Raw genomic sequence first — 24,676 nt, forward strand, 5'->3', positions numbered from 1 at the left:
TTTATGAAAGAAGCCTGTACAAGTAATTTATCTACTTTATTAATGAATACATTTCGTCTGATCTCAAAAGATGCAACGGCAATTATGCACCTACATTTGTTCTGTTTCGCCAACAGGACATACAGGAGTGGTTGGACGGGGCGACTGAAGGCGTCATCTACTTCAGCCTGGGCACCAACGTACTGAGCAGTAAAATGCCACCAGAAAAGCGACGAGCCTTCCTCGATGCCTTCTCCCAGCTGCCGCAGAGGGTGCTCTGGAAGTGGGAGACTGACGATGCGTCAGACCTGCCGCCTAACGTCAAAATGTCCAAGTGGTTCCCACAACAGTCAGTACTAGGTATAACGTATAAGTGCCCTAGTGACACTATCATCATTATCATTATTATTTCTTTCTTTTCTCAGACGTTATGTCTGGTCAAAAATGGAAAGTGACGCGGACCTTGATCAAGCGTGACTTCCTTTTAACTGTACGGTATATGTTATATTGCATTTAGGAACTTTCGGGTAATTGAACATGTATCAATAATTACGGATTTCTGTAGTTGTATATATATGTTTGGATGTAGCTGTATTGCATCGATGTACTGATGGATATTGTGTGGTATGACTCTTGTAGTTGATAGTATAATTGGTATAATGTCAACTTTATCCTGATGCCACATGTCCTTGACTTCCTCAGCCAGTTGGATGTATTTTTCAATTTTTTTCTCCTGTTTTCTTTTGTATATTCGTTGTATTGGGTATGGATATTTCGATTAGTTGTGTTAATTTCTTCTTTTTATTGGTGAGTACGATGTCAGGTTTGTTATGTGGTGTTGTTTTATCTGTTATAATGGTTCTGTTCCAGTATAATTTGTAGTCATCATTCTCCAGTACATTTTGTGGTGCATACTTGTATGTGGGAACGTGTTGTTTTATTAGTTTATGTTGTATGGCAAGTTGTTGATGTATTATTTTTGCTACATTGTCATGTCTTCTGGGGTATTCTGTATTTGCTAGTATTGTACATCCGCTTGTGATGTTATCTACTGTTTCTATTTGTCCTTTGCAAAGTCTGCATTTATCTGTTGTGGTATTGGGATTTTTAATAATATGCTTGCTGTAATATCTGGTGTTTATTGTTTGATCCTGTATTGCAATCATGAATCCTTCCGTCTCACTGTATATATTGCCTTTTCTTAGCCATGTGTTGGATGCGTCTTGATCGATGTGTGGCTGTGTTAGATCATACGGGTGCTTGCCATGTAGTGTTTTCTTTTTCCAATTTACTTTCTTCGTATCTGTTGATGTTATGTGATCTAAAGGGTTGTAGAAGTGGTTATGAAATTGCAGTGGTGTAGCCAATGTATTTATATGAGTGATTGCTTTGTGTATTTTGCTAGTTTCTGCTCGTTCTAGAATTTTCTTAAATTGTCTACCTGTCCATAATATAGGATTTTTATGTCGATAAATCCCCTTCCTCCTTCCTTTCTGCTTAATGTGAATCTTTCTGTTGCTGAATGTATGTGATGTATTCTATATTTGTGGCATTGTCATCGTGTAAGTGTATTGAGTGCTTCTAGGTCTGTGTTACTCCATTTCACAACTCCAAATGAGTAGGTCAATATTGGTATAGCATAAGTATTTATAGCTTTTGTCTTGTTTCTTGCTGTCAATTCTGTTTTCAGTATTTTTGTTAGTCTTTGTCTATATTTTTCTTTTAGTTCTTCTTTAATATTTGTATTATCTAATCCTATTTTTTGTCTGTATCCTAGATATTTATCGGCATCTGTTTTTTCCATCGCTTCTATGCAGTCGCTGTGGTTATCCAATATGTAATCTTCTTGTTTAGTGTGTTTTCCCTTGACAATTCTATTTTTCTTACATTTGTCTGTTCCAAAAGCCATATTTATATCATTGCTGAATACTTCTGTTATCTTTAGTAATTGGTTGAGTTGTTGATTTGTTGCTGCCAGTAGTTTTAGCTCATCCATGTATAGCAAATGTGTGATTTTGTGTGGGTATGTTCCAGTAATATTGTATCCATAATTTGTATTATTTAGCATGTTGGATAGTGGGTTCAGAGCAAGGCAGAACCAGAAAGGACTTAATGAGTCTCCTTGGTATATTCCACGCTTAATCTGTATTGGCTGTGATGTGTTATTATTTGAATTTGTTTGGATATTAAGTGTGGTTTTCCAATTTTTCATTACTATGTTTAGGAACTGTATCAATTTAGGATCTACTTTATATATTTCCAATATTTGTAGTAACCATGAGTGGGGTACACTATCAAAAGCTTTTTGGTAATCAATGTATGCGTAGTGTAGCGACCTTTGTTTAGTTTTAGCTTGATATGTCACCTCTGCATCTATTATCAGTTGCTCTTTACATCCTCGTGCTCGTTTGCAACAGCCTTTTTGTTCTTCATTTATAATTGTGTTCTGTGTTGTATGTGTCATTAATTTCTGTGTAATGACTGAAGTTAATATTTTATATATTGTTGGTAGGCATGTTATGGGACGATATTTAGCTGGGTTTGCTGTGTCTGCTTGATCTTTAGGTTTCAGATACGTTATTCCATGTGTAAGTGTATCAGGGAATGTGTATGGCTCTGCAATGTAACTGTTAAATAATTTAGTTAGATGTGAATGTGTTGAGGTGAACTTCTTTAGCCAGAAATTTGCTATTTTATCTTTTCCATGGGCTTTCCAATTGTGAGTAGAATTAATTGCTTGGGTGACTTCATGTTGCAAAATTATCACTTCAGGCATTTGTGGTATCATCTTGTATGTGTCTGTTTCTGCTTGTATCCACCATGCATGCCTGTTATGTTGTACCAGGTTTGACCATATGTTGCTCTAGAAGTGTTTCATGTCTGTTATGTTTGGTGGATTGTCTATTTTAATGTGTGTGTTATCTATTGTCTGGTAAAATTTCTTTTGGTTTGTGTTGAATGTTTGGTTTTGTTTCCTTCCATTTTCACTTTTTTTTGTATCTTCTAAGTCGTTTGGCCAATGCTTGTAATTTCTGCTTCTTTTCATCTAATTGCTCTATCGTTTCTTGTTGTGAGATTTTACCTAACCTTTTTCATTTTCTTTCTGACATTTCATTTCTTATAAATTGTGTTAGCTGTCCGATGTCTTTTCTCAGTTTTTCTATTCTGATCTGTAGCCTGTGTTGCCATGCTGGTTTTTTGGGTTTCTTCTGTGTGTTGGTTGGTTATGATCTCTGCCTAGTGTGTATATTTAGTGTACTGAGTGCTCCTATATAAACCAGTAGTTGTAACTCTTCCATAGTTGTGTTTTCATTTATTTCGTTGTGTATGATTGTGTTGATAGTTTTTATTGTTGTTTGGACTTGTGGGTTATTTGGCGGTCTATACAAGAATGGTCTAATGTCTGTATTTGTGTCTTTGTATTCTATATATGTCAGCTGAAATTTTTCTTCTGTATCTAACATGTGTGTCACTTCGTGTTCTATTTGTGCTTGTTCTGGTGGCTGTCTTACGATTTCGTTTTCCTCTGATTGTTTAATTGATGCGTGTTGTTCTTTGTTTGTTTTCTCTGGGATGTTTGAGTCCATTACTATATTTTCTTCTTCTTCTGATTGCGCATTATTTTGTTCCAGTATTTGTTGTACTTGTTGTTTGATGTTTTCTAATTCTGACCGGGGTATCCTGTTATTTTTGATTATTACGCGGATCTGATCAGCTAGTCGTTGTTCTGTTAAAAATTTTAATTCTGGGTATCTGGTAATAAATGTTGTGTATACTTGTGATCTGTATCCAGTTGTGTTGGTTCCTAGGTTTGTTGCTTGGTAATAACAGAACATGAGGTGTCGATTAACTTCATCTGACCATCTCATCCTCTGTCTTTGTTTTCCTTCTAGGGTGGTTGCGGGAAGCATATCCTTCAAAACACCTCTATTTTGATTTAAATCATTTTCCAGTTGGCTAGCAGTGCCGTTACCATTGTGGGCGGGCATAGGGTTCAAGCGTCGTCCCCGACCATGACGGCGCTTGTCCGAGGCTTCATTAGTTCTGTCCTGAACCAAGTAATCACACTAAAAGGGGGGTTAGCCCTATTAGTGGTTTGTTCTTTTCGTCGCCTTTTACGACTGGCAGAACATACCGGAGGCCTATTCTTTTCCCGGGCCTCCACGGGGTTAATTATTATTATTATTATTAGTAGTAGTAGTATTTTGTGGAGGAATGCTGTGCATTAGTGTTTCTAATGCGTCTTGGCACCTCGTGTTTTACACAACGCCAAAAGTCAACGAAACAAATTGGTTGATTACAAACGAAATCTTATTTGAACCTGATCTGTATGTGCCCATTCGATACTTGTCACTTAGAGATTAGTCTTGTGTGATATTTGATTTAACTTTATTTGTTAACGGAGACGGTAAACACATGGAACAACCAAAGGTCGATCAGTGACTGAGTAGTGCAAACTGGGCTGGAATGTTAGAAGGGACAAGTCAGCCAAGGAAGAAGCTCTTCTGTTGGGCCTGAGAACCGTCAAATTATGGTAAATTTACTCAGAAGCTTATAACACTCCCCGTCTGCTAACTACTGTACCATAACCTCAATGCCAGAAGCAGGTTGTAACATAAAACAATTTTGTAAAAGTAACTATGGCACAAAGCAACAGAGCAGTGTTACCCTCTGAGAGGAATTTTGTTAAGTTGACCGTATTGTTCCTAATGGAAGTGGCTTATCGGGAATGAGAGTCAGAATTACGTTAATATTGGAATAGTGACAAACAAAATTTTGCCTAGCTATACTGTTTATAGAATAAGGGAAACGGTCGCCAGCCTAATTAGGCAAGAGAAAGATTAACATTCTCGTTTATGAAAGTAGGTATAAGTAACTATAATGGACAACACAACAGACACAACCTAGACTTAGCAACACGCGAGTGCAATGAACTCTAACACACATATGTTTTAAGATTGAAGCTAACAGTTAGAGCAGCAGGAACTATTTTCAAAATTATAACAGGTACAGAAAAACACTATCACTTTCAGGGTTTACACAAACTGAGTGGTCTTTATACTGTTAATATGCACACATGAGAGACAAACACTTGGCATACATGAAAATGTAACGTTTCACAACTGCAGCTTTCTCACTTTTACTACAACGAAACACAATGTTGACAAAATTGCAAGAAACTGACTCACCTTTTGGAATTTACCACAGACAACAACGTGATCATTTACTTTATAAGACTCAGCCTAAAGTTTGAAGTTGGTAACAGCACTTTAAATAGCAGTTTCAATAGGAAAATTATTATTGGATAAATAACATTTGCTTTAACTCACTCTGTTACCACATTAGATTTAACTATCTTTTTAATAAGTTCAAGAGGCATTATTTAACAAAGCTCTAGGCTTCAACGTACTTTCAGTAAAGACACTCGGTAATCACTTTACTTCAAACGGAGAGGACCCTGAGAGGTGTTATGATGAGGAGTAAAATCAAGGTAGGTAAATAAATTCCGATATGAATTACCTTATATTTCAGCACACTAACACATCCATTAGGCTGATCCTTCACTGTACATCAATATAGTATTACATTACAGTGATTGCGCAATGTGGTGGCAACTGCATGTTGGTAGGTGGAATTACAGGTAGGATTGCCGGACTTTATCGTATCTTCATGGCGATGATTCATACAAATTCCAGAATAGATCCAGCTATTTATCCACCCATCCGAGGCATTGGAAAGAAGCAGTAAAAGCCTCTCTCTGAATCAGCATGATATGCACCTTTACATTGACAGTGCACAGACTGGTAGCTCCTTTCCGACTGGTGGCTCGTCTCCGACTACTGCTCGTCTCCGACTAACTATATGTTCCACCTTTTCCACCTAGGCCAACCACAATTTGCGCGCGCTACACAGTTCCGTTCCCGAGGGGAACCACTACACCATTTACATACAGAATAACTAAGAGCCCTAAGTGAGGATCAGCAATTTACATAACAGCAACCAAATACATTAAATAAAACAAAACATTTTCACATATTAACATGTCTACAGAAAATTATTCACACAAAATTACAATCATATACAGTAAGTATTGTTCCCTCCAAATGGGTCAAAGCATTTAAACGAGAGATATGTTACACAGCATACAATCAAATCATGACATCAAAGTTTGACAAAGAAAAGAGTACACAATTTTATGTTATCGATTCAAACACATTTACAAAAGATCAACAATATGACATTAAATAAAGCAAAAGCAAAAAAATAAATAAATCCATACAGCATAAGCGCTGTGGTGTTACACATGCCCCATGTTTCGTTGAAGTTTCCTGTAAGGGATACTTCAAGGAAACATCTATAACACCTAAGTGGTGCTGGTGGTGACAAAAAAAAAAAAATTATTCCATCCAACTTCAGTTGGGGAAAAAAAAAATCATATTACAAACATACAGTATATACACTAAGAAATTGCATACATTTCTTCCAAAAGATTTTCAAAATAAGACATTTACATAAATTTTCATATTCACACTAGTTTAAGGAAATTAAATTTCATCATTACACAAAATATCTTTAAGCATGTTCTTTTCATACACACACAGTTCAATTAATAGGCAATCAGTACAAAATTAATCTGCATATTAGTAGAATATGGTATAGCCTTCAAATAAAATAAAGAAAATACACATATACAACAACACAGAACATTCTAAGTTAGCAAAACAGAAGTTTGTCTCTCAATAATTTTAGAGGAATGAAAATTTCACAGACACACAAGCATATTAATGATCACAGTACATTTTACAAGGTTCAGCAATTAATGAAATATTGAAAATATCAGTTTGCATCCACATATGTACAAAAATTTACACAAACAGCTATGGAAACCTTTTCCAACTGAATCCTTAAATACCAAAGTAACTTTGCAAGGTTTTTTTTCAAAATAATTAACTTTAAAGCTGCTCTTCATTAATAGCAGTCCAAAATATTTGTTACACATAAACACACTAACATATTCAGAGCCTATCTTTAATCATCACTGCTGTGTTTTAAAACAGGGCAGTCCAAAACTACGTTATTTCAAAAAACCTAGTATCAAAAACATCTACATCCATTTAAATAAGATTCCTTTTACATTTTATAATAACTTTTCACTGACTTCAATAAGAATAGTCAGTTTATAACATATTGCTCAAAAAAACCTAACTTAATTCACTGCTTGCCTCAGCACTAGCAGTCCATGTTACACATTCTACCCATTATTGGTTTAGCAGTCTTTTTACATACACATTTAGACACAAAAACACAATTTAGATTAAGAATACACAAAAAACACATTTTTAAATTGACACACTGCCCCATCCTCTAGGTTTGGCAGTTCATGACCACTTATCAGCTCCTTGCCCCACAATGGCAAGTCCTTTGGTTACTGCTCACATCGTATATTTTGTAGTCCTTAGCATCAGGACCACAGCATTTTTATTATTTTGTCTTGTTTTACTGCCCATCAACATATTTTTGAGCAGTTTATTGTCATTATTTCCAGGTTTTTTTATCATTCTGACACACTTTTGGTAAAATTTGCATTAGTGGTATAAAACATGAAACCTGTAACTTTGAAACAGCAATTAGACACTGGTAACAAAACCATTTCTTTTCAAATGACACAATCAGGTAACATATACATTAATCGAGAAAGAATTAAATGTCATATTCAGGATCAAGTTAGGATAAAGTATTTCTTACTACTCCTTTATCATTGCTTTTCCACACACAGTTAGGTCATTACATACATCAAGATCAGGACAATAATTTCATATCCTATTGCAAGAGATTTCTGCCAACTCTTTTGCTGGCACTAGACACATACCTCACATCTACTTTACACATACCTTAGCCAGGTTCATCTCCTCAGTTTTAAACACATATACAGTTTTTCAACACCATATTTGCCCCTTTCTTTTTCAAAAACATTTACATTTAATTATATTATGGCATTCATTTACCTTTTCTTTTCAATATTCTTACCTTTTCTCATCCATATTTCTCTTTCCAATTACTTTTTAATTTCATTTTTCCTTTACAGTACCCACTATATTTTCACTATTCTTTGCCATTTTCTAGTGTACCCATATTATTTTTCCATTTACTTGTCCACAAACAATACACAATATCTTACATCATTGCCACACTATTCAATACACTCTGATAGAGAAGAAGGAAAGAAGATAGTAAAAGTTCTGAATGATGAAGAGGAAGGTTGGCAGCACGAAAAGAAATGGAAGTAGTGCTAGCAACGACTCGGGTCCCTGGTGCTCGTCAGGCACCTGACAATGCAAAGAGTGCATTGCCCCCTGAGGGTTGTACATTTCACTCATTATTGGTTTCTGTGGACATACATTTTCAGGTCAACTATATTTCTAACTCCTAAAGGCTTCCTTGACCTAGGGTACACAAGAAAATAAGCATTTGCATGTGGAGTTCCTTGCACTTCAAAAGGTCCATTGTAAATATATTTGAATTTAGAAATTTCATTATTAATTTCGCTAGATTTTTCATGGGTCTTTACTAAAACATAATCTCCAAGCTTAAATTTAGTTGTTTTGAGGTTATTATCATGCCTCTTAGATCTAGCGGCCGCTTTCTCTTTCATTCTTTTCTTAACTAACTCTTTTTTCTCATGCAGGTTAATTCCTACAATAGGGGGGAATTGCAAGATCTCTTCAATAATACTTTTACTTTTATGGTCCAACAGAATTTCTTCAGGGGTAAAACCTGTGGTTTCATGGTATAAGGTGTTCATGGTCTTTTCAAAGTCATTTACAAATCTGCCCCAAGCCTTATGGTTATGGTGACAGTAGGTTCTACCTAACCTTCCTATTTCACGCATATATCTTTCGACAGGGTTACTAGCTGGGTGGTAAGCTGAAATATATTTAACTTGAACATCATGTTGCTTCATGCCTTCCTTCCAGATTTTTGAGATAAACTGTGGTCCATTATCAGACAAAACTGCTTTAGGTTTACCAATGGTGTTAAAATACTCAGTCATCTTGCTGAAGACTGCTTTAGCAGTGGCTTTCCTGATTGGATATAATTTAATAAATTTGGAGAATACTTCCAATACTACAACAATGTAAGACCAATTACCTGAGGTTTTAGGTAAAGGACCATACAAATCCACTGACAGTAATTCTAATGTGTCCTCTGGTACGGTATTCTGCATGAAACCTTGATTTTGTTTGTTTGTTACTTTTGCCCTCTGACATACATCACAAGATCTTATTCTCTCAGTAATTTTCTTAGTAACACCTACATTAATTGCAACAACATCATTTAACTTTTCAATGCATTTCTTGGGACCACAATGCCCTAAGGCAAGATGAAAATAATCAATTACTTCAGTCTCAAATTGCCTAGGCCAACACACCTTCCATTCTTCAGTGCTGGTATTCTTTCTCCTGTATAAAATTCCATTAAATATCTTGTAACATCTACAGATTTGTGGGTAATTCGGGTTACTAAAATTAACTTTCACTGATTTCCAAATTTCATCCTCATTCTGGTGGAACCTCATACTTTTACAAATTTGCTCAATTCTTTTCCTACCTGGAACCTCCTTAATATATCTTACATGGAATTTGCCATCTTCATTATCTTCCCTTGGTAAGTTGTTCATACCCTCAGGCAACCGTGATAAAGCATCAGCTACATAATTGTCACTACCTTTAATGTATAATATCTCATGATCAAACTGTTGTAAGTACAAAGCCCATCGACTCAACCTGCCAGTAAACAGTCGACAGTTTTTTAAAAAGGTTAATGCCTTGTGGTCTGTATGAATTATAGTTTTATGTCCCCATAAATAATTCCTAAATTTCTTTAATCCCCAAATGATTGCTAAAGCCTCCTTCTCTGAAATAGTATAGTTTTTCTCATATTTAGTTAAAGTTCTACTAGCAAAAGCAATGGTATTATGTTCAGTTTCCCCAGATTCTGTGTTTTCCTGAAATATTTCAACACCAATACCATAAGCACTACTGTCTGTAATCATGTGGAATGGCTCACTTAAAACTGGATGATGTAAAATATTTTCCCTTACTAACTCGGTTTTCAAATTTTCAAAATCTTTCTGACATTCAGATGTCCAAATATATACACTATTTTTCTTTAACAAGCCATTCAAATGTGGGCTGTTAAAAGCTTGCCCTTTCACAAATTTGCGGTAAAACCCACAAAGACCTAAAAACGCTTTCAACTGTTTCCTGTTCTTTGGAGGAGGGCAATTTTCAATAGCATTAAGCTTTCCTGGGTCCTTGCTAATCCCAGATGTGGTTATTATGTGTCCTAAAAACTTAATTTCTTGTCTCACAAATTCACACTTTTTTAACTTTAAAGTCATGCCCCCTGCTTGAAGAGCAATAAGGGTTTTCTTTAACAGGTCACAATGTTCTTCCCATAATAAATCCTGCTCAACCATAATATCTTTCCAGGAAATATTACCTACTGATTTCAATCGTATATCAGGTGGCTTTTTGGGTTTGTGGACCTCTACATCTTTACAGATCTTTAACAGTTCACGGTCTACTATATTTATCTCTGAACATTCTTTAGGTTTCTGTAAATTTATTTCCGTCATTTCATTTAGTAAAGCCCGCCCTAATATAGTATCATCCGGCGGCTCTTTCGGTTTTGTTTCAGTTACACATTCCGGATTTTGTTTCGAAAAGATGTCGTTAATTTTTTCGTAACCTCTTTCTGTAAAGGTATAATTATGTTTGCCGACCTCCGAAAATTCATCTGTATCTGAATCTGTCGTCTCTCCTTCGTCTGAACTATCACTAGGTTCTATTTCGTTATCAGATTCGAGCAGGAAAGCAACTTTTAGACAGTGAGGCAGATTATCACTAGATGTCTCAGCCACTTCCTTTTCCGACTCCTTTTCAACATAATGCACATCGTTTGGACAGTCAGCCACTTCTGTTATATCACTTTGAACGATTTCAGCCTTAACTTCATACTTAGTATAATCGTCACATACTTCAATAACTTTCATTTCATTTTCTTCCATGCTGTCATTTTCAGGTAATCGTGCGAAATTCTTACTAGACCTTTGTACATCAAAACTATTAAACACCTTTCCATCAACAATAATTTCATCTGCACTGCTCATAATGTCATGATTACTAACGTCCTCCTCTACCTCATTTTTGCCTATTATTAATTGTGCACACGTCTTTTGCGTGGCATATTCTACCTCCCTTTCCTCTTCATTCATCACAACCTCCCCCACATTTACGTCTTTTACTTCATACACATTATTAACAGTACAAATGTTCTCCTTTCCACTCGCCTTTTCAGGCTCCCTTGCATTCTTTAAAAAAGTCTTTTCACACGATTCCGATACCGAGTTTTCATTATCATATGACATATTAACTTTATTTTCATCTCTACATTCATCTACTACTGAAACTGGCCATCGGAAGTGTCCGATCCCCCCTCTTCTGTCTCTCTCTACGGCAGCCATCTTGTTCCGACGTCTGCCATTTGTGTCTGCTGCCAAGTGCAATGTACGCTGCTTCGGCAACGGCTGGCCCGAGCACGAAGGGTCACGTGACTTCGCACTGGGAACGCCACTATGTATCATTCCGCGCCCGTCTACTATAGGCGCGCCCTTAACCTTCCTGCCCCGTAGTTCACGTCTTTCCTTCTCGAATCTAATATTTGGCATCTTTTCTTTGGGCCCAAAACCGGTTTCCGCGTGAATCCGGCCCGTAACACACGCGGTTTTTAGTTTTCCATTTCGTCTCTAGTTTGGGAATTCCGTGCTATGTATCCTCTGCCGCGCGTCGTATAATTTCCTGTACCTCTCGCACGACCTCTTTGAATCGTGTTTACACGAAATCTACCGTTTTCCTGTCGTTCAGCTTGGTCATTACTTTCTCGCGAATAATTATTGCTATTATGGGGACGGTACTCGCGATTTCTTCGCCAATGATCTTCATCTTCTACCCTTTCCAAGAACGCAGAAAAACTACTGTGTGTACTCCCAACATATCGTTTCGAATCCTCAGGCAGTTTCTGCCAAAGAACCCAAACGATCTCAGCTTCAGTTCTTCTAGCCTTCAAATGTATCAGTTTTCTGTACCATGATTCGCAAAATTCTTTCATGGTTTGCCTACCTCTGACATCATACAGTCTGGCCATTAGAAATTCACGCCACAACTGGTCTTGTTTTTGTTCTGACCAGTATTCGTCAATAAATTTTTGTTTGAAGGTTTCAAAAGACATCTGGTTAGTATCAAGATTTAACCCCCACCTTTTTGCGTCTCCCGTTAATGCACTGATTACAACATTAATTTTTTCCTGGTCAGTCAAATATTCAGGAAAATTTCTTTCGCAATTCTTTACAAAGTCTAAGGGGTGCCATCCGTTATGTCTCTTTGCTGGGTCGAATTTTTCCTCGCCCTCTAATATTTTACTGAGAGGCATTCTTTCAGTAAAATGTATAGGTCCGGTTTGTATTTTCCTTTCCAAGTCATACACTTTGCCTTGGATTTGTGAAGTGTTATGTTCACACTTCTTTTCGCAAGTAAGAATCTGTTTGGTTAGAGCTCTGCTTGTTTCTGTTACAGATTGTTTAATCTGTGCAAATTCCGCGTTACATTCGGTTTGTATTTCGGATTTAATACCGAATACCTTTTCGTCAACCTTAGTACAGACTAAGGGTTCAATTTGATCTTGAATTTTAATTACTTCAGAGTCAAATCTTTCGTTAATGTCATCAATTTGTCCTTGCATGTTGGCAATATTGCCATTGATGACAGTAATTTCGCTTTTAAGGTTTTTAATTTCATTACTCACAATGTCTACTTTTACATCAATTTTCTCAATCTGTTTACTAATATCGCTACCCTGTGTGGTAATTAACTGCCCCTGTGCTGCAATTTGTGCATTAATATTGTCATTTTGTGCAGCAAATTGCTGTCTTTGTTCTACATTTTGTTGTCCCAGTGCTGTAATTTGTGCAGACAACACTTTTAACAAATTTATCATATCTGAATTCTTTTCACTTTTATGTTCTGCTGCATTTCCGTGTGCAGGTTCTACTTTCCTTTCAGTTTTTGGTGATTCAAACATATCCCTCGATTCATCAGCATAGCCACTGTCTTCGACAACATCGCCTACATTGTCTTGCTTATTACGCGCTACACACATAGCTTCGATCTGTTTATTAACGTCTGCGTGATAACGTACGTAATTTAACTCGCGCGTCATGCCATCTGTTGGTGTGCTGCCTGAACTGCTCTCGGTTGCATTCTGCTCTCGTGTGTCTACATTTATTTCTAATTTCTTGTCCATTTTAGCTATTATTACGTACTGATACCTTTTATTTATTTATTTAAACTGAACTTTCACTATTAGTTCTGTCAAGTTATGTACAGGTTCGTGCCGCTAGACGTTTTATGTTCACTCAATGTTTGTAAAATGCTAACTACTTATAATTTTTTCCGTCTGTAGGTGCAAACTGAACAACGTCCTGTCACGCGGCGCCACGTATAACACTCCCCGTCTGCTAACTACTGTACCATAACCTCAATGCCAGAAGCAGGTTGTAACATAAAACAATTTTGTAAAAGTAACTATGGCACAAAGCAACAGAGCAGTGTTACCCTCTGAGAGGAATTTTGTTAAGTTGACCGTATTGTTCCTAATGGAAGTGGCTTATCGGGAATGAGAGTCAGAATTACGTTAATATTGGAATAGTGACAAACAAAATTTTGCCTAGCTATACTGTTTATAGAATAAGGGAAACGGTCGCCAGCCTAATTAGGCAAGAGAAAGATTAACATTCTCGTTTATGAAAGTAGGTATAAGTAACTATAATGGACAACACAACAGACACAACCTAGACTTAGCAACACGCGAGTGCAATGAACTCTAACACACATATGTTTTAAGATTGAAGCTAACAGTTAGAGCAGCAGGAACTATTTTCAAAATTATAACAGGTACAGAAAAACACTATCACTTTCAGGGTTTACACAAACTGAGTGGTCTTTATACTGTTAATATGCACACAAGAGAGACAAACACTTGGCATACATGAAAATGTAACGTTTCACAACTGCAGCTTTCTCACTTTTACTACAACGAAACACAATGTTGACAAAATTGCAAGAAACTGACTCACCTTTTGGAATTTACCACAGACAACAACGTGATCATTTACTTTATAAGACTCAGCCTAAAGTTTGAAGTTGGTAACAGCACTTTAAATAGCAGTTTCAATAGGAAAATTATTATTGGATAAATAACATTTGCTTTAACTCACTCTGTTACCACATTAGATTTAACTATCTTTTTAATAAGTTCAAGAGGCATTATTTAACAAAGCTCTAGGCTTCAACGTACTTTCAGTAAAGACACTCGGTAATCACTTTACTTCAAACGGTGAGGACCCTGAGAGGTGTTATGATGAGGAGTAAAATCAAGGTAGGTAAATAAATTCCGATATGAATTACCTTATATTTCAGCACACTAACACATCCATTAGGCTGATCCTTCACTGTACATCAATATAGTATTACATTACAGTGATTGCGCAATGTGGTGGCAACTGCATGTTGGTAGGTGGAATTACAGGTAGGATTGCCGGACTTTATCGTATCTTCATGGCGATGATCCATACAAATTCCAGAATAGATCCAGCTATTTATCCACCCATCCGAGGCATTGGAAAGAAGCAGTAAAAGCCTCTCTCTGAATCAGCATGATATGCACCTTTACATTGACAGTGCACAGACTGGTAGCTCCTTTCCGACTGGTGGCTCGTCTCCGACTACTGCTCGTCTCCGACTAACTATATGTTCCACCTTTTCCACCTAGGCCAACCACAATTTGCGCGCGCTACACAGTTCCGTTCCCGAGGGGAACCACTACACCGTTTACATACAGAATAACTAAGAGCCCTAAGTGAGGATCAGCAATTTACATAACAGCAACCAAATACATTAAATAAAACAAAACATTTTCACATATTAACATGTCTACAGAAAATTATTCACACAAAATTACAATCATATACAGTAAGTATTGTTCCCTCCAAATGGGTCAAAGCATTTAAACGAGAGATATGTTACACAGCATACAATCAAATCATGACATCAAAGTTTGACAAAGAAAAGAGTACACAATTTTATGTTATCGATTCAAACACATTTACAGAAGATCAACAATATGACATTAAATAAAGCAAAAGCAAAAAAATAAATAAATCCATACAGCATAAGCGCTGTGGTGTTACAAGCTTTTGCTTCAAAAGTTGTCCTTGGTCATAGACCCGTCCCACTAATATCGACAATCAGTCATAAATCTGGCTGTGCTACAACAAGCTTCCCCTACGCAGTGCCGGTATTCTCGAATCCAGGCCCTTAAGAGGCCTGCCCTCGCTATATGACAACTTGCAGGCTGTTAGCTTCTTCAACGCACAACAGGATTCTTGAACCCAGGCAGGAATCTCAGCTGCTTCCATTGTGTGTTCGGAAGATGTAATACCACCGCTACTGAGTTTACTGGAGACAGCAATAAAGCATGCATTCCTTCGCAGTCACCTTCTCATACTATGCTTTTTAGTTCTTGAGGTGGTTTACGATACTTCCCGAAGGTATTACATCGTCAGAAATGTCCTGTAGTAAGGCTTCGGAAGACGACTTCCCACTGCCATGTTGATTGATGGTTCAAATGGCTCTAAGCACGATGGGACTTAACATTTGAGGTCATCAGTCCCCTAACTAACCTAACGACATCACACACATCCATGGCCGAGGCAGGATTTGAACCTGCGACCGTAGCAGCCGCGTGGTTCCCGACTGAAGTACCTAGAACCGCCCGACCACAGCGGCCAGAATGTTGACTGAGGATATCCTATTAGATCAGTCTGACAAGAGGATGGAGTTCCACGTGGAAGCGTTCTTTCGCCCTGTTTTCCGGCTCTGTTAACAGCATGACGTCCACGCTAAGGATGACAGTCCATTGCGCCCTATTTGTTAACATTTTTGCCATGTTTAGCGAATAAAATGTATTGAATTGGTGGCTGTAGCAATCAACGAGATGTCCACAGCATCTACTGTGACGTAGTGTTAAGTATAGCAACATATGGTGACCTCGCTTATGAGACACAGGACCATTCACAGCTGAAGAGTGCAGTGGCCGAAAGTGACGTAAAAAATGTTGCAGATGCTAAGTCAGCCTCGTAAACTTGGCGCTGATTTTCCCGGTTTTTTTTTACGTCCTCAATTATTTGCTTGACGTATTCCAATCTCTGTCTTCCTCTACAGTTTTTGCCTTCTACAGCTCCCTCTAGTACCATGGAAGTCATTCCCTCATGTCTTATCAGATGTCCTGTCATCCTGTCCCTTCTCCTTATCAGTGTTTTCCACATATTTCTTTCCTCTCCAATTCTGCGTAGAACCTCCTCATTCCTTACCTTATCAGTCCACCTAATTTTCAACATTCGTCTATAGCACCACATCTCAAATGCTTCGATTCTCTTCTGTTCCGGTTTTCCCACAGTCCATGTTTCACTACCATACAATGCTGTACTCCAGACGTACAGCCTCAGAAATTTCTTCCCCAAATTAAGGCCGGTATTTGATATTAGTAGACTTCTCTTGGCCAGAAATGCCTTTTTTGCCATAGCGAGTCTACTTTTGATGTCCTCCTTGCTCCGTCCGTCATTGGTTATTTTACTGCCTAGGTAGCAGAATTCCTTAACTTCATTGACTTCGTGACCATCAATCCTGATGTTACGTTTCTCGCTGTTCTCATTTCTACTACTTCTCATTACCTTCGTCTTTCTCCTATTTACTCTCAGACCATACTGTGTACTCATTAGACTGTTCATTCCGTTCAGCAGATCATTTAATTCTTCTTCACTTTCACTCAGGATAGCAATGTCATCAGCGAATCGTATCATTGATATCCTTTCACCTTGTATTTTAATTCCACTCCTGAACCTTCCTTTTATTTCCATCATGGCTTCCTCGATGTACAGATGGAAGAGCAGGGGCGAAAGGCTACAGCTTTGTCTTACACCCTTCTTAATACGAGCACTTAGTTCTTGATCGTCCACTCTTATTATTCCCTCTTGGTTGTTGTGCATATTGTACATGACCCGTCTCTCCCTATAGCTTACCCCTATTTTTTCAGAATCTCGAACAGCTTGAACTACACTCCTGGAAATGGAAAAAAGAACACATTGACATCGGTGTGTCAGACCCACCATACTTGCTCCGGACACTGCGAGAGGGCTGTACAAGCAATGATCACACGCACGGCACAGCGGACACACCAGGAACCGCGGTGTTGGCCGTCGAATGGCGTTAGCTGCGCAGCATTTGTGCACCGCCGCCGTCAGTGTCAGCCAGTTTGCCGTGGCATACGGAGCTCCATCGCAGTCTTTGACACTGGTAGCATGCCGCGACAGCGTGGACGTGAACCGTATGTGCAGTTGACGGACTTTGAGCGAGGGCGTATAGTGGGCATGCGGGAGGCCGGGTGGACGTACCGCCGAATTGCTCAACACGTGGGGCGTGAGGTCTCCACAGTACATCGATGTTGTCGCCAGTGGTCGGCGGAAGGTACAACTGCCCGTCGACCTGGGACCGGACCGCAGCGACGCACGGATGCACGCCAAGACCGTAGGATCCTACGCAGTGCCGTAGGGGACCGCACCGCCACTTCCCAGCAAATTAGGGACACTGTTGCTCCTGGGGTATCGGCGAGGACCATTCGCAACCGTCTCCATGAAGCTGGGCTACGGTCCCGCACACCGTTAGGCCGTCTTCCGCTCACGCCCCAACATCGTGCAGCCCGCCTCCAGTGGTGTCGCGACAGGCGTGAATGGAGGGACGAATGGAGACGTGTCGTCTTCAGCGATGAGAGTCGCTTCTGCCTTGGTGCCAATGATGGTCGTATGCGTGTTTGGCGCCGTGCAGGTGAGCGCCACAATCAGGACTGCATACGACCGAGGCACACAGGGCCAACACCCGGCATCATGGTGTGGGGAGCGATCTCCTACACTGGCCGTACACCACTGGTGATCGTCGAGGGGACACTGAATAGTGCACGGTACATCCAAACCGTCATCGAACCCATCGTTCTACCATTCCTAGACCGGCAAGGGAACTTGCTGTTCCAACAGGACAATGCACGTCCGCATGTATCCCGTGCCACCCAACGTGCTCTAGAAGGTGTAAGTCAACTACCCTGGCCAGCAAGATCTCCGGATCTGTCCCCCATTGAGCATGTTTGGGACTGGATGAAGCGTCGTCTCACGCGGTCTGCACGTCCAGCACGAACGCTGGTCCAACTGAGGCGCCAGGTGGAAATGGCATGGCAAGCCGTTCCACAGGACTACATCCAGCATCTCTACGATCGTCTCCATGGGAGAACAGCAGCCTACATTGCTGCGAAAGGTGGATATACACTGTACTAGTGCCGACATTGTGCATGCTCTGTTGCCTGTGTCTACGTGCCTGTGGTTCTGTCAGTGTGATCATGTGATGTATCTGACCCCAGGAATGTGTCAATAAAGTTTCCCCTTCCTGGGACAATGAATTCACGGTGTTCTTATTTCAATTTCCAGGAGTGTATTTTATATTGTCGAACGCTTTTTCCAGGTCGACAAATCCTATGAAAGTGTCTTGATTTTTCTTTAGCCTTGCTTCCATTATTAGCCGTAACGTCAGAATTGCCTCTCTTGTCCCTTTACTTTTCCTAAAGCTAAACTGATCGTCACCTAGCGCATTCTCAATTTTCTTTTCCATTCTTCTGTATATTATTCTTGTAAGCAGCTTCGATGTATGAGCTGTTAAGCTGATTGTGCGATAATTCTCGCACTTGTCAGCTCTTGACGTCTTCGGAATTGTGTGGATGATGCTTTTCCGAAAGTCGGATGGTATGTCGCCAGACTCATATATTCTACACACCAACGTGAATAGTCGTTTTGTTGCCACTTCCCCAAAGATTCTAGAAATTCTGATGGAATGTTATCTATCCCTTCTGCCTTATTTGACCGTAAGTCCTCCAAAGCTCTTTTAAATTCCGATTCTAATACGGTATCTCCTATCTCTTCTAAATCGACTCCTGTTTCTTCTTCTATCACATCAGACAAATCTTCACCCTCATAGAGGCTTTCAATGTATTCTTTCCACCTATCTGCTCTCTTCTCTGCATTTAACAGTGGAATTCCCGTGTCACTCTTAATGTTACCACCGTTGCTTTTAATGTCACCAAAGGTTTTTTGACTTTCCTGTATGCTGAGTCTGTCCTTCCGACAATCATATCTTTTTCGATGTCTTCACATTTTTCCTGCAGCCATTTCGTCTTAGCTTCCCTGCACTTCCTATTTATTTCATTCCTCAGCGACTTGTATTTCTGTATTCCTGATTTTCACGGAACATGTTTGTACTTCCTCCTTTCATCAATCAACTGAAGTATTTCATCAGTTACCCATGGTTTCTTCGCAGCTACCTTCTTTGTACCTATGTTTTCTTTCCCAACTTCTGTGATGGCCCTTTTTATAGATGTTCATTCCTCTTCAACTGTACTCCCTACTGCGCTATTCTTTATTGCTGTATCTATAGCGTTAGAGAACTTCAAACGTATCTCGTCATTCCTTAGTACTTCCGTATCCCGCTCCTTTGCGTATTGATTCTTCCTGACTAATGTCTTCAACTTCAGCCTACTCTTCATCACTACTATATTGTGATCTGAGTCTATATCTGCTCCTGGGTACGCCTTACAATCCAGTATCTGATTTCGGTATCTCTGTCTGACCATGATGTAATCAAATTGAAATCTTCCCGTATCTCCCGGCCTTTTCCAAGTATACCTCCTCCTCTTGTGATTCTTGAACAGGGTATTCGCTATTACTAGCTGAAACTAGTTGCAGAACCCAATTAGTCTTTCTCCTCTTTCATTCCTTGTCCCAAGCCCATATTCTCCTGTAACCTTTTCTTCTACTCCTTCCCCTACAACTGCATTCCAGTCGCCCATTACTATTAGATTTTCGTCCCCCTTTACATACTGCATTACCCTTTCAATATCCTCATACACTTTCTCTATCTGTTCATCTTCAGCTTGCGACGTCGGCATATATACCTGAACTATCGTTGTCGGTGTTGGTCTGCTGTCGATTCTGATTAGAACAACCCGGTAACTGAACTGTTCACAGTAACACACCCTCTGCCCTACCTTCCGATTCATAACGAATCCTACATCTGTTATACCATTTTCTGCTGCTGTTGATATTACCCGATACTCATCTGACCAGAAATCCTTGTCTTCCTTCCACTTCACTTCACTTACCCCTACTATATCTAGGTTGAGCCTTTGCATTTCCCTTTTCAGATTTTCTAGTTTCCCTACCACGTTCAAGCTTCTGACACTCCACGCCCCGACTCGTAGAACGTTATCCTTTCGTTGATTATTCAATCTTTTTCTCATGGTAACCTCCCCCTTGGCAGTCCCCTCCCGGAGATCCGAATGGGGGTCTATTCTGGAATCTTTTGCCAATGGAGAGATCATCATGACACTTCTTCAATTACAGGCCACATGTCCTGTGGATACACGTTACGTGTATTTAATGCAGTAGTTTCCATTGCCTTCTGCATCCTCATGTCGTTGATCATTGCTGATTCTTTCCCACCCCTAGGACAAGAGAGTGCCCTGAACCTCTATCCACTCCTCCGCCCTCTTTGACAAGGCCGTTGGCAGAATGAGGCTGACTTCTTATGCCGGAAGTCTTCGGCCGCCAATGCTGATTATTTATCAAAATTTAGGCAGTGGCAGGGATCGAACACTGGACCGAAGACGATTTGATTATGAATCAAAGACGCTACCCCTAGAACACGGGTAGAAGGCTATTAACAAACCTACTCTGACGTATGCGGTATTATCGATGTACCACTGACACTTGGCCAGACATTATTTGTTTATGCCCTGAAAGTTCAATGGTTCGGTTGGTGGGTGGGTGACGCGCGAAGAAGCTTGCGTGCAATGATCATTAAAAAACAAACCTGTGATAACACAAGACAGTAAAGCCCAATTTTCGTTACAAGGCAATAACCGTACAAGACAATCGCGTGCAATGCCTATCACCAAAAAAATCATTGATTACAAGACAAGCGTCAGTGCATCGCTTGTTATAAAACAAATTTCGGAGCACACAAATCAAGGGTGAGTGAAATGCTTGTTCTGTTCTCTGAATTGGTCATATGACTGATCGTTGGTCACCGGCCACAACGAAGGCGTGGTCACAGCACAACTTTGATGCATAACACGTTATGTTTATTATAAGTTCGCCCTGCTACGGAGAAGCTACAGGATAGTTTAAAGCACCTTGTAATTTAAATAAAGGCTGAGGTAACAGATATTTATTTACTCTAATGAGTGATATAAAGCACAATAACTTTTGCAGAGAGCAAAGTTCTCCAAATCCCAACCAGTATATAAATTGTGGTAACACTGGGGGTGCACCAAAATATGTGGAAGACTATACGGAGCAAGCGCAGCAAGATCTGCTCGCCTGGCGGTTCATAAACTACTGGTCTTTAAAATTGCTACACCAAGAAGAAATGCAGATGATAGACGGGTGTTCATTGGAGAAATATATTATACTAGAACTGACGTGTGATTACATTTTCAGGCAATTTGCGTGCATAGATCCTGAGAAATCAGTACCCAGAACAACCACCTCTGGCCGTAATAACGGCCTTGATAAGCTTGGGCATTCAGTCAAATAGAGCTTGAATGGCGTGTACAGGTACAGCTGCCCATGCAGCTTCAACACAGTACCACAGTTCATCAAGAGTAGTGACTGGCGTATTGTGAAGAGCCGGTTGCTCGGCCACCATTGACCAGACGTTGTCAATTGGTGAGAGATCTGGAGAATGTGCTGGCCAGGGAAGCAGTCGAACATTTTCTGTATCCAGAAAAGCCTGTACAGGACCTACAACATGCGGCCGTGCATTATCCTGCTGAAATGAAGGGTTTCGTAGGGATCGAATGAAGGCTCGAGCCGCGGGTCGTAACACATCTGAAATGTAACGTCCACTGTTCAAAGCGCCGTCAATGCGAGCAAGAGGTGACCGAGACGTGTAGCCAATGGCTCCCTATACCATCACGCCGGGTGATACGCCAATATGGCGATGACGAATACACGCTTCCAATGTGCGTTCACCGCGATGTCGCCTAACACGGATGCGACTATCATGATTCTCTAAGCAGAACCTGGATTCATCCGAAAAAATGACGTTTTGCCATTCGTGCACCCAGGTCGTCGTTGAGTACACCATCGCGGGCGCTCCTGTCTGTGATCCAGCGTCAAGGGTAACCGCAGCCATGGTCGCCGAGCTGATACTCCATGCTGCTGCAAACGTCGTCGAACTGTTGGTGCAGATGGTTGTTGTCTTGCAAACTTCCCCATCTGTTGACTCAGGGATCAAGACGTGGCTGCACGATCCGTTACAGCCATGCGAATAAGATGCCTGTCATCTCGACGGCTAGTGGTACGAGGCCGTTGGGATCCAGCATGGCGTTCCGTATCACCCTCCTGAACCCATCGATTCCATATTCTGCTAACAGTCATTGGATCTCGACCAACGCGAGCAGCAATGTCGCGATACGATAAACCGCAATCGTGATAGGCTACAAGTCGACCTTTATCAAAGTCGGAAACGTGATGGTACGCATTTCTTCTCCTTACACGAGGCATCACAACAACATTTCACCAGGCAACGCCGGTCAACTGCTGTTCGTGTATGAGAATCTGTTGGAAACTTTCCTCATGTCTAGCACGTTGTAGGTGTCGCCAACGGCGCCAACCTTGTGTGAATGCTCTGATCAAACTGCGTGCGTATGAACTATCGTCTCAGCTCTGCGACTGAACTGGCGATTTCCTGTTAGAAAGGTCACAGTACGTAGTAACTGACGGAAAGTCATCATAAAGTCATCATACTATGAAACCAAATTGCAAAACGAATCAAAGCATCTTCTTCCTGTCGGTTAAATTTCGCGTCTGTAGCTCGTAATCTTCGTGGTGTAGCAATTTTAATGGCCAGTAGTGTAAATTAAAAAATAAACGAATCAGAAGAACCAGAAAATCGGAACCAGTTAAGTAATTCAAATGCATGGCAACCTAATGAAGCAATAACGGCTCACAGTATGGATCACCCTGCCGACAGTTACATTTTCCCAAATCAGCCAGCATGCAGACGGCAGTTACAGATGAACCCTCTACTACAGCCTGGAGACTTAACAGTTTCCTTAGTTTGGTCGGCCACATCGCATCAGATGAGGAGGTCGAGTGACACAATAGTATAGGGTAAACAAAATTTTTGTAGCGAAAGCCAACCATCATCCCCTTGCTGGTCGGGGGACATCGCGTTGTCTCAGTCTTTGTGGTGCACGCACATTAGTCAACATAGGTAGACTCAGTTATTCTCTCGGGATGGCAACAGCAGCGTGACGACTCCTGCCCACATATAGACACAGCACCGGCGCTGTCCACAATAGCACGAACAAGCCAGTGGCCTAATTCCATTGTGGAGTCTCACCTCTTCATGAGATTCAAAAATGGTTCAAATGGCTCTGAGCACTATGGGACTCAACTGCTGTGGTCATCAGTCCCCTAGAACTTAGAACTACTTAAACCTAACTAACCTAAGGACATCACACACACCCATGCCCGAGGCAGGATTCGAACCTGCGACAGTAGCAGCATCGCGGCTCCGGACTGGAGCGCCTAGAACCGCACGGCATCATGAGATTCACTGACTGCCGTTTGCCTACAGTAGGACCCAGAGCCCACACCTGTAGTCAACCTTCCTAACAGGAAAAATGCAACATTTACTTTCTTCACTCACGTATCCAGCACACACAGTATAACAATCACGAAACAGTGGCCGAAAATGAACATTACCACATAGCGAAATGTGACAGTAGTGTCACAACTTGTGCTGGTCACAGGACAGCAGTCCATTAGTTATCTCTGGACATGACCCTGTATTTTATGTGCCTACTGGACAAGACCAACGAAGATTTCAAAACTATGTTCTGTTTCAGCACTTTCAGTTGGGCATAGATTATAACTAGTGTAAGAGTCATTGGCTCTTCTGCTCTTTAAGTCAGTGATCACCCAGCTAAAAATTTAGTTCCTTTTAACTCACTGTTAGGTTTTTCTATGATAATTTGTATTATATTACAATACAACAGTAAAAATTTTTAATAAATTCAGAGGAGAGGCTTTATTACCCTTAAAACTCCCTCATCCATAAAACAGTTTTTGTGGGCATTACTAAAATCGATGCTTACTTCACTAAACGACAATAAGGCTCAGAATCCTTATTTTAGTTTTTAGTTTATTCGTTTCTGCATTATCCTTGAAAGTTTCGTCCGTTGTCGTGGAAACATCCTGCCTAGTCTTCTATGTCTTGCAGTACTCTAGTATACATGTCCCATGTGCTATCCGATCCATTCACATGTGCTTATGAGGAGCTTTATTCCAGAAGGGATCAGATACTTAAATGGGCATCATCTATGCCTTACTTGATCAGTGACTGGGAGGTCTTGACAGATATTTTAACTTTGCAAAACTGAAAATGTTTAATGTTAGAATCTAACTACTAGAATA

General features: G+C 40.1%; 1 protein-coding gene across 1 annotated transcript in view; it reads left to right on the top strand.

Annotated features, from left to right (window-relative positions):
- Positions 1-24,676, top strand: part of LOC124789546 (UDP-glucosyltransferase 2-like) — a 111,631-nt gene that overhangs the window by 75,630 nt on the left and 11,325 nt on the right. The window contains exon 5 of the mRNA XM_047256945.1: positions 117-339. Within this exon, the coding sequence (XP_047112901.1) occupies positions 117-339 (223 nt within the window). The remainder of the gene's footprint in view (positions 1-116; positions 340-24,676) is intronic.

The sequence above is a fragment of the Schistocerca piceifrons genome, chromosome 3 (genome assembly GCF_021461385.2).
Source record: "Schistocerca piceifrons isolate TAMUIC-IGC-003096 chromosome 3, iqSchPice1.1, whole genome shotgun sequence".
Lineage (NCBI taxonomy): Eukaryota > Metazoa > Arthropoda > Insecta > Orthoptera > Acrididae > Schistocerca > Schistocerca piceifrons.